At 35.3% G+C, this 10,843-nt stretch overlaps 1 protein-coding gene across 1 annotated transcript in view; it reads right to left on the reverse strand.

Moving 5' to 3' along the window:
* Window positions 1-4,794: 4,794 nt before the first annotated feature.
* Window positions 4,795-10,843, reverse strand: part of LOC110449034 (fibrocystin-L-like) — a 14,979-nt gene continuing 8,930 nt past the window's right edge. The window contains exons 9-10 of the mRNA XM_021495607.1: window positions 9,436-10,732; window positions 4,795-7,119 (exon numbers count right to left, since the gene is read on the reverse strand). Of these exons, the coding sequence (XP_021351282.1) occupies window positions 6,842-7,119; window positions 9,436-10,732 (1,575 nt within the window). The 3' untranslated portion in view covers window positions 4,795-6,841. The remainder of the gene's footprint in view (window positions 7,120-9,435; window positions 10,733-10,843) is intronic.

Here is a 10,843-nt window from a genome sequence, read left to right on the forward strand (position 1 = left end):
ATATAAACTAACAAGTATTGCAATATTCCAGAATTAATTTACTTCAATTATTGTCAGCTTAGTTTAAGGTGAATTTAAGTTGTTAATGTTATTTTTGTTTATAATTTTAGAACGTTTGACGAGAAGTTCAACAGTTAGCTCGGATGACTTTAACCCAAGACCAGGCGGAACAAAAAGTAACGAATATGCTTATCTGTTCCCTTTCTCGATTGACTCGGATATCAAGTCTTATAAACATCACATTCCGCGACTACAAACTAACGTCATCAGGAGGCCGTTCACCTCTACGCATGATATAGAGAACCAACTACCACCGTCCACAGCGGGAAGCATGCGGTCAAGCCAGGCAGAGGATTATAGAAGAAAGTTGTATTAGTAATTGATACGAAATGAAGAATTTGTTGAAGTACTTTTGTGAAAAATCACAGCGTAAAATAACCTAATGGGATCCAGGTGACGGTTCAAATAGCAGATTTAATCAAGGGAATACAAGGAAAATCAATGTCTTAGAGCTTAGTAAATTCATAAGACGCATAGTCATTAATTCTACTAGGGTTGCTCATACATTCGTAAAATAGCANGATTTATGAACAAGGTTACATTATTTTATTTCTGTTTGCTTTATGCAACGTTCTATGTAATTAATGGCTATTACATACACTTGTATATAACTAAAACTTGTAACACATTTAAGCTACTCCCGAAAAAAGAACCTAATCTGAAGGATAATATTACAACAAAGAATACTAAATTGAACATATATTGTCATTAAATGGGATATTTTTTATATATAGTTATACATATATAACATAATTATATTGATGGAATGAGTAATCCCTGTGATAAATACAATGATTTTCTGAAAAAGGGAATGTAAATATTTCGTTAAATATAAATATATTGTTTAAATTTATTCATGTATTGTCCAATTTAATTTTGTTTAGAAACTAAATATCATAGTATGTTTAGATACCGTAATTTATTTCATATTATCCGCTCCTTTATATTGCCCGCACACCTGAAAACATCACGTTTAGGGAAAAAATGTGCAGATTGCGCGCTCAGGTAGATTACCAGCTGGTGATCTGCTACATAAGAAAACGATTATACGTAATGAATATGGGTTAAATTTTAACGTTAAATACATGTAGCTATCATATGTATGTGTAAGTAATCGATGTTTTCAATTTATATTATATGTTTAGTTGTATAGGTATACATGTATAAAACACTGATCGTATCATTAATAATCTGATGCAAACAGCCATAGCGACTCCTAGCTGACCACTTATTACTTCGATCAAACGACATTTACACTGTGCTAGTTATGTAAAAAGACTTTCCATGCATGCTTTCGATGATGAAACTTCAGTACTTCTATAATTTTGTTGTGATTTTGTTTAGAGTGGAAGAAATATGCAATTTTGCATTTGAAAGATATCGTATAACCCGCACTTTGTTACCTTTTCAAACCTTTTTGTCACGTTTCCCGCTGCATCAGATATCCCAAATACGACATTTTTTAAACTAAATATCATAGCCTGTGGGTATTAAACGATAAACTACGGTATCCTATTATGGCTTGCTATAAAAATCAGCGAAAATTGTCGACATTGTATAATATCATTCTTTCCATGCAATAAAACTATATTACCTTGAAGTTTTCTCTGACAAATGATGTTTTGTTAAGAGTATTAAAATGAAAACATATTCTAAAAAGTATCGGAAAGAGTTGATTTAAGTTGACAAAGTATCATAGCGCACAGATTATGTATTATAGATATATAACCTTGTCCTTAGTTTACTCTATATATCCAATGATATAGCATAGCTTTGCAAGTAGTAATAAATTTCTTATTTTATATTCATGTGTGCTCAATAAATATTTTTCCTATTTTTCTCCTGACTTTCTGTTTTCATTGATGGATTAATAATTGTTTTCTTTCCCTCAACATCGGAAATTGTTAAAATCTAACTACCGTATATCAGGGGTTTTTTTCACGAGTGTGCAAATTTTGCTTTATTTACAATTATATGATGTTGAGAAAAATTAAAAAAACAAATTGATACACACAAAAACATACGAAACACGCACTTACTTAAAAGCATTAGCGTTGAGATATTACGCGAAGATTTAAATCACGTCAAAACAGCCTAATGCATTTTGTCATTTATTATTTTATTTTCCTGTCACATTTGAACGGAAATGAAATGAAAGGAATATTCACAGTTTTTAATATGAAATTGTTAAATAATGTTAGCTTATTTGTTCAAAAATTAACAAAAGTATTATAGTGTATCTATTCTACAAGTTTTGTCTTCTGTTTGCTAGTGACATTTTGTATACGTTGAACACGGAAATATTTGTATGTAACTAGACGTATATATGTAATTCTACCACGTCTGTGATGTAACGACGGTTTTCATTGGTTAAAAAGAGTGCATTATTGAGCGATATACTATGCGCGTGCCAATAACCAATGCACGTGAAATAGTGCGCACGCATGCTGTTCCAACAACCTCCCCGTATTTTATCATGAATTAACAAAAATAGCAAAACTGTCAGGCGGGATTAAAATATTTGACAGGCCTGCAAAAGATTACACGGATCTATAGACCTAAAGTATGTGGGTCCGTGCAGTGAAAATAGTTTATTAATTATTGACATTTAAAATGTACAGGTCTGAAGACAAAATGGTAAATTATTAATTACTTCTGTTTTTACTTCACTGGGTAGTGCCGTACATTTCACGATGTGTGCAGTGTGTGTATGTACTGTCAAGCGTTGATTTCATGTTTTGACGAACGATGTCGATAGCGTGCCAATGTTTGATTGATTGAAATAAACATCGTATCTGACGTCACACGTGTTCAGTTGTTTCTGGTCTGCAAAACGTCGTCTGCTTTCAAAAAATCAAAGTGATGTCGAGCATTCGCCTACAGTGTACATACCGTGTGTGAAGAATAATGTTGCAAAAAGTAGCATCGGTCTGAACAGTGGTTGCAAAACACAGCTGTCCGGTGAAGTCGGTGAAGGTGAAGGTCGCGTCATGATCAGCCGGTCAGCGACTTTCCATCACGTCATGGCAACCAACTAAATATGCCAACTCATGTCAGGCCTATCGTATGATGTTGTATCACTGGCACTTCCAAGAAAATCCGCTTGATATCGGTACGATGATGATGGTTTTAGAAGTAAACGCAATCCGGGAATCCCAACCCTACGCACTGAAAAATGTTGGCGCGACATTGATCAAGTTAAAACGAGGCAACACGATCACGTGATAAATATTGCAGGCGCCAAAGAACAGCGTCTAATTTGCATATCGAATTATCTAGGTCATGTCGCCTTATAAGACAGCAAAACTTAACAATTAGTTACATTTGACGTGGTAGAATAAAAAGAATCAACATATGTGCGTACATTATGGTGGAATATATAACGACGGTGAGAAAATGATGGTAAAAATAATTAACGAAGGCCGAAACGGCCTACGTTAATTATTTTTACCAACATTTTCGAATCCCGAGTTATATATTCCACCATAATGCACGCACATATATTGATTATTTCTTAATTATTATACTATGCTATGATATAGAATGTTTGCCTGTCATGCACTCTAACTATGTTATATATAAATGACCTCTTGTTACACTCATTTATGTGTGTCTGAGTGAAATACAAAATCTTGTAATTTTGAGAAAAGTATAAACATGCTGTAACAAACTGCGGTACTGTAGCAGGCGGCTTTTGTATGACCCAATTGGTGTCCTCTACACAGCAATAACGACAAAGTTGATCTGTTTCTCGGGAATTTACTGATTATCTACGTTTACAGCTGTTTGGTTAAAGCTGGTAAAGTTTGATCGGATATATCCTCCTATTAACACTTGGACCGTATTGATTACTCTTGCAGAGTATAGAAAATATGTCCTTGACAAACATTTCAAGGGTAAAGGAAAAATCATAAGCCACGCTCATCCCCTTCTTAACTGTGCGCTCCGCCACCCAAAGCTGTACTCGTATTACATAATATGGATATTCCAGGTAAAATAGTATAGGAAATATACAGCTGACAAAATTGTCCAAGGATACCTTCAAATGCCAAACATTAAATTGTAGTCAAAGATACCTTTTTAGGTCACCTGAGCTTTGCTCAAGTGACCTATTCCAATCGCTTTTCGTCCGTCGTCCGTCGTCCGTCGTGCGTCGTGCGTCGTGCGTCGTGCGTAAACTTTTACATTTTCAACTTCTTCTCAAGAACCAGTGGATGGATTTTTTTCAAACNAAGTTCAAACCAGGGGCCGCATTCATGAAACAGTTCCCACGCAAACATGGATTCTTTGCTTAAACCCAACTTTTCTGGAACTTGCTTAAATCATGTCAAACGATTAAAAAGTCAAATGAAAACATTGAAAACAGTATTTGAGAGTTTGTCTCCTCCAAATTGTTCCGAATCATTGGCTTTATGAATACCCCCCTCCTCCACTCCCGGGAACCAGTAGGGGATAACGGGTGATTAATAAGTAAATACTGCATGCCATCCATGTTCGACACTAAATCATGAGAAAGTGGTTTTGCCACAGCTGACGCAAGAATACGGTAATGTCAGTCACGATTTACTTCAAAGAATACAAAGTACACAAGCCAAGAATGATTATTCAATTAAATATTTATTCGGGAATACAGAAATATGATACATGTTTACTTACATATTAATAACACACCATCTTTGTTAAACATATTGTTAATGTCCTTTATGACAATATAATTAAATACTTATTCGGGAATACAGACATATAATACATGTTTACTTACATATTAATAACACACCATCTTTGTTAAACATCATGTTATTGTCCTTTACTTTACTCTGAAATAAACACCAACCTGTCAAAAGGGAATTAAAATACCTTCCAATTACTTTTTAAAGTCAAATTAAACCTAGGTGACTGATTTTAGCTTCACCTTATTTAAGCTGCATGCATTTTACAACAGCAATCCTGGAGGATAACCATTTTATATATCCATTTCCTGTGTACCAATTAAATATTTAGTCATGGAATCTAGATATTCTAGAAATAAAGGGTAACATAAAACACAACTAAAGAAGTTGTCCGATTGACAGTAATCTGTGGAAATAACACTGTCGCACAATTAGTGTAAAACTTATTTGCTTTTTGAACCATGGTTGTTAAAGTTTTGTATTAGTTTCCGAGACATGTTAATACTATTACATGTTATTACCTACAACATCTTAAAACAAAAGGTATAAGATACAATGTATCTGTCGTCGGAGAATAATATGACTAATTGAAATATTTACATATATCATTTTACATACGATGATTAAAGTGCTTAATACACTCTTGTACACAGGTGATATCAGTTCCATCGTCATTTGTTGTGACAAAAATGTAAACATATCACGTGACGCAATAGGTGTTTGATTATCTGATAATGAATCCCGATCTAAATCGCGAATTCACTAACAAATATATCTATCCGGAATATAGAACTGTTCTCCTTACAAATAGTTGCAAATTCCTAAAAACATAAAACTACTTGATTAATTAAATGTCTAGATTATACGAACTATCGATTATATAGATACACGTTTCTGGTTATACAGGTAAACAAAACAAGGAATATTAAGACACTTAATATAGTTATATATAACAATATTTGAAAGAAGCATGAGCGGTTCCTGTACTTATCAACATACTTGATGGACCTATACTATGTCACGTGGTAAAATAGTCACATGATGTCGTATATAGTACAGCTTCAAAAATTAATATTATCGACGAAGGAAAGCCATTTTGCACTCTAAACGTTTTGATGAATAAAATAAATGCTATATGCTCAGATGAAAACGCATTCACTTGCAATTTTATAGCACAGTTTAAAACGTTTTATGGCCGTTTACCAATTTCGGTAGCGTACCAATTTGAGTAGACACGTGTTTGATCAACGTGTAGACATATACAAATGTTTAAATCTGTAAAAGGAATGTAAAATGTCCATTGGACGTACTTTATCTACGTTCATGTCTTCCTCTCTAAATATACATACAGGTAGAGAATTAATAACTACAATCATTAGGACATAATCAGAGGAAGCCAATACAGGTGCCTTACACCGATTATGTTATGAAGGGCGCAATGAGCTGAAATGGTTCTGGAATATCTAACTTAATCAATAATTCATAATAATTAATAGTTGTGATAAATTACCATGGACACCTTCCAGATCATCTATATGTTGTGTCTTTCAAACATAAGCATTCCGATTTTCATGTAACATGTTTACGTAAGGTACATCATCTAACAAATTATCTGAAGTAATCAACTTTGCCATCATGTTATAACATATGTTTGTTACAGACATTTATGCGGTATCAACAGAACTCTCATCACAAATTATTGTTTAGTGGTTAAAAGGCTATATATGGAAACAATTTAAATATTAAACTCTCCGAAAATACCGTTATACTTTTAAAGATAGTATACAGAAATACATACAAGCATAAGAAAATCATTAAATATTGTTTTGAATTCCAAGGATGTATGGCAGTCCCATATTCACTTCTGGGTCACATAATGTATTAATGACTATCTCATGACGTAATACTTATTAAAACGTCCAATTTTTGAATGCATCATGTTTGGAATACCTGAATATAATCAGCACATTGAATAGTGATCACAACTTTAACCTGATGTAATAACTTAAGTTCTCTGTACTTAATAAATTGAGAAAATTAAAACCTTTGATTCTTATCATTTTGCTAACCACTGTTGCAACGACTTTGGACATAGTACCCATACATGATAATTAATTGAACCTGTTCTGTTGTTTTCCTGTGTAAAATGTCTGAGAAGAATGTCCGTTATCACCGACTCCAAGGTATGTGAAATTCGATGGCGTTATCGTTGGGGTAACTGACCTCAAGACAGAATTGGTTTGTATGCGTGGTAGTTGCGTTTGATATGACTTCATATTATTGGTAATCGAAAAAGGTGACGAGTAGGGATATTCGTTTCTTCCTTGTTGGTTTTCTGTCGTGTGAAAATTGTCAGCGACCATCGATGAATCCTTCCTGGTTAGTTGTTCTGTAGACAAAAAGCAATATTTAATATTTAATTTTACATTATAAACCCATCACAATCTGCAACGATATACTTCAACTCTGTTGTCTTTTTTTTACTTGTATTCATTATCACTCCGTGAGAATATTTCATGTCGTTATTTCGTAAATATTCCTTTCTCCCTTTTTTTGTACAATTTATACAATGATGTCTCTACTCTCTACGAAATAAATAAACGAGCCATGTTTATTGACCCATGCAAAACAGTCTTCAAGAAACATGAAAACATGAAGATACAAGTAATTGGTATTTTAATGACAACGAGTGAACTGGTTTTAAAGAGAAGCATTTATCTAAAACATAAAAATTTGTTGTATAATATGCCATTTGTTGTAGCAAGAATAACATAATAGTTTATAAATATTCAGATGTTTTAATACTCTAAAGTCATTATTTTTTTACTGATGTATACGATTAAATTGTACATTCCGATTGTGTGTCAGTCAATTGTACAAACTTAGTTTAAAACGAAACGGATTAAGCAATGTTATTTGAATAACAGATCAGTGACATTTTAATAATTTTAAACTCTTCTAAAATTAGAGATAAGACATAATCATTCACAATTCGTCTTAGATCAGTAATGTTAGGCCTTAAATTTAGTGGATGGAAATAAATACAGATACATTCTACAGCTCTGGTAGATTTGGATATTAAAAGCAGTGCCGTTATTGTGTGTGCTTGAATGATGACTCAGGTGAACAACTGCTGGCTGTACTAGGGAGCCTTAAAGAGTGAAACAGGATAGGGTCGGAACAATGAATAAAATAAGTGTTTATCATGCTTCAGCTCACAATACCCTGATTAATCATATTACAGAAAAACTGAACCTTTATTAAATGGAAAGAAATACACGGAAATATCGACTATTCTCTGTGTAAAAGTAATGTTTTTAAATAGAATATGATCGTTTCGTTTGTTTTAATAACTATTTATTTATCAATCAAGAGTTCTAATCAACAACGTGAAAATGATTGCATCGCACCGTTTACTGTCCAACGCATCGTTATTCTTTGCTAGTTAACTGCATCATTTGAAACAATAATGGTTTAGAGAAATGTTATGATAAAATATGTTGCTAAGCAACCAAATCTATTTCAACGTTTACTTTTGTTAGCAAACCGGAAATTAAAATAACGATTTGTTAAAAAAGCATTGACATCGATCATCCAAAGAAAATATTCTGTTAAAGACCATAATGCTGTGAAATAATGACACATATTCCAATAGGATTTTAATTGTATTTCAAATGGACTATTTGCAGTTAATACCACTAAGGAATTGAGAAATTAGAGGCATAGATGGGAAGTCCCTGCAGGTAGGGTGTACTAATTGTACCGGCTGCCCCCATTGCATGATCGTAAGAGGCGATCAGCATTTTTGGAGTGGGACGACTGGTTCGCCCGTTGTCAGTATAAAGTGACCGGTGGGGGGTCCTGTTGGGTGTCTTCGGCAGTGTGTTTCAGTGAGGTAGCACAATAATATCGGCATCAGTTCCGTGCTATCACAATGTGAAAAACACGAACATATCGCGGCCTCTTAAAACACACACGCATACACTACACGCATGCATCTTGCACACAGGGGAGGCCGTCATTAAATGACCATAGCTGTTGATCGGACACGTCAAACAAAACTAAACCAAACCAAACCAAGCATAGCTGGGTACACGTGTTTAACTTTTAATAAGTTGGACAAAATGTATACATCATAAATAGAGTTTCAATAACATGTAATTAAGAAATCATCATCCAACAAATAACTTATTTTGAAATAATTCCCGTTGATTTTGATCGTACAATCAGACAAGATTAGTTGATATCATGTCCAGACAAACCTAGACGCACACTTATAAAATATAGAGTCGTTTTCATTTAATTAAAAATTCCTTAAAAACCACCCAAAGGCCTTTACAGCTATGAGTAGTATTTGGTTTTTGCATTTCTGGAAATGGTGAAGATTTTTGATTTTTTTCTAAATTTTCCCCTTTTTGGCCCCTTTCTAAACCCCCTAGGGGGACACACCCTTATTTCATAAATCCATTAAGCCCCTTGTCCCAAGGATCACAATTGTTAAAAACCACCCAAAGACCTTTACAGCTATGAGTAGTATTTGGTTTTAGCATTTCTGGAAATGGAGAAGATTTTTGATTTTTTTTTCTTCTAAATTTTCCCCTTTTTGGCCCCTTACTAAACCCCCTAGGGGACCACACCCTTATTTCATATGCCCTTCGGGCAGGTGAGCTAATAAAACAATCATAATCAATATGTATTAACTTACCTTTTGCATCCTGAGCTCGCAGTCTGTTGTATTTGGTAATGAGAAAAATAACAACTATTCCCGCTAAAAGTACTGATGGAGTAGTGACAATTACAATCAGTGTAGGAACGGACATCCCAGAATTCTTGTTACTTGATTTCGAAGTTTCCTCCGGCGTTGTCGTAGTAGCCGGTGTTGTAGTCGTACTATCAACAGTTGGTGTATTAACCGGTGGGATAGTGGTAATATCCACCGTCGCTGTTGTAGTAACCGGTGTTGTAGTCGTTATGTCAACAGTTGTTGTAGTTCCCGGTGGTGAAGTGGTAGTATCAACCGTCGTTGTCGTAGTAACCATTGGGGTAGTGGTAGTATCAACCGTCGTTGTCGTAGTAACCGGTGGTGTAGTGGTAGTATCAACCGTCGTTGTCGTAGTAACCGTTGGGGTAGTGGTAGTATCCACTGTCGCTGTCGTAGTAACCGGTGTTGTTGTCGTACTATCAACAGCTATTGTAGTAACCGGTGGTGAAGTGGTAGTATCAACCGTCGTTGTCGTAGTAACCATTGGGGTAGTGGTAGTATCAACCGTCGTTATCGTAGTAACCGGTGAAGTAGTGGTAGTATCAACCGTCGTTGTCGTAGTAACCGGTGGTGAAGTGGTAGTATCAACCGTCGTTGTCGTAGTAACCGTTGGGGTAGTGGTAGTATCAACCGCCGTTGTCGTAGTAACCGGCGGTGTAGTGGTAGTATCAACCGTCGTTGTCGTAGTAACCGTTGGGGTAGTGGTAGTATCAACCGTCGTTGTCGTAGTAACCGGCGGTGTAGTGGTAGTATCAACCGTCGTTGTCGTAGTAACCGTTGGGGTAGTGGTAGTTTCCACTGTCGTTGTCGTAGTAACCGGTGTTGTTGTCGTACTATCAACAGCTGTTGTAGTAACCGGCGGTGAAGTGGTAGTATCAACCGTCGTTGTCGTAGTAACCGTTGGGGTAGTGGTAGTTTCCACTGTCGTTGTCGTAGTAACCGGTGTTGTTGTCGTACTATCAACAGCTGTTGTAGTAACCGGTGGTGAAGTGGTAGTATCAACCGTCGTTGTCGTAGTAACCGGTGGGGTAGTGGTAGTATCCACTGTCGTTGTCTTAGTAACCGGTGTTGTTGTCGTAGTAACCGGTGTTGTAGTCGTAATGTCAACAGTTGTTGTAGTAACCGGTGTTGTAGCTGTTACATCCACCGCTGATGTCGTAGTTACCGCCGTTGTAGTTGTAGTATCCAGTGCTGTGGTTTTAGGTACCATCGATGTTGGAATAATTGTCGTTGTTGTGACCTGCAATACACAGTAAACACAAAACATGCTAAGGTGAAAACATGTGCTGAGGTAGGCAATAACAGAAAGCGAAAAGTTGGGCTGTCAAAAAAGAAATATATATATATATAT

The sequence above is a fragment of the Mizuhopecten yessoensis genome, unplaced genomic scaffold (assembly GCF_002113885.1).
Source record: "Mizuhopecten yessoensis strain PY_sf001 unplaced genomic scaffold, ASM211388v2 scaffold4431, whole genome shotgun sequence".
Lineage (NCBI taxonomy): Eukaryota > Metazoa > Mollusca > Bivalvia > Pectinida > Pectinidae > Mizuhopecten > Mizuhopecten yessoensis.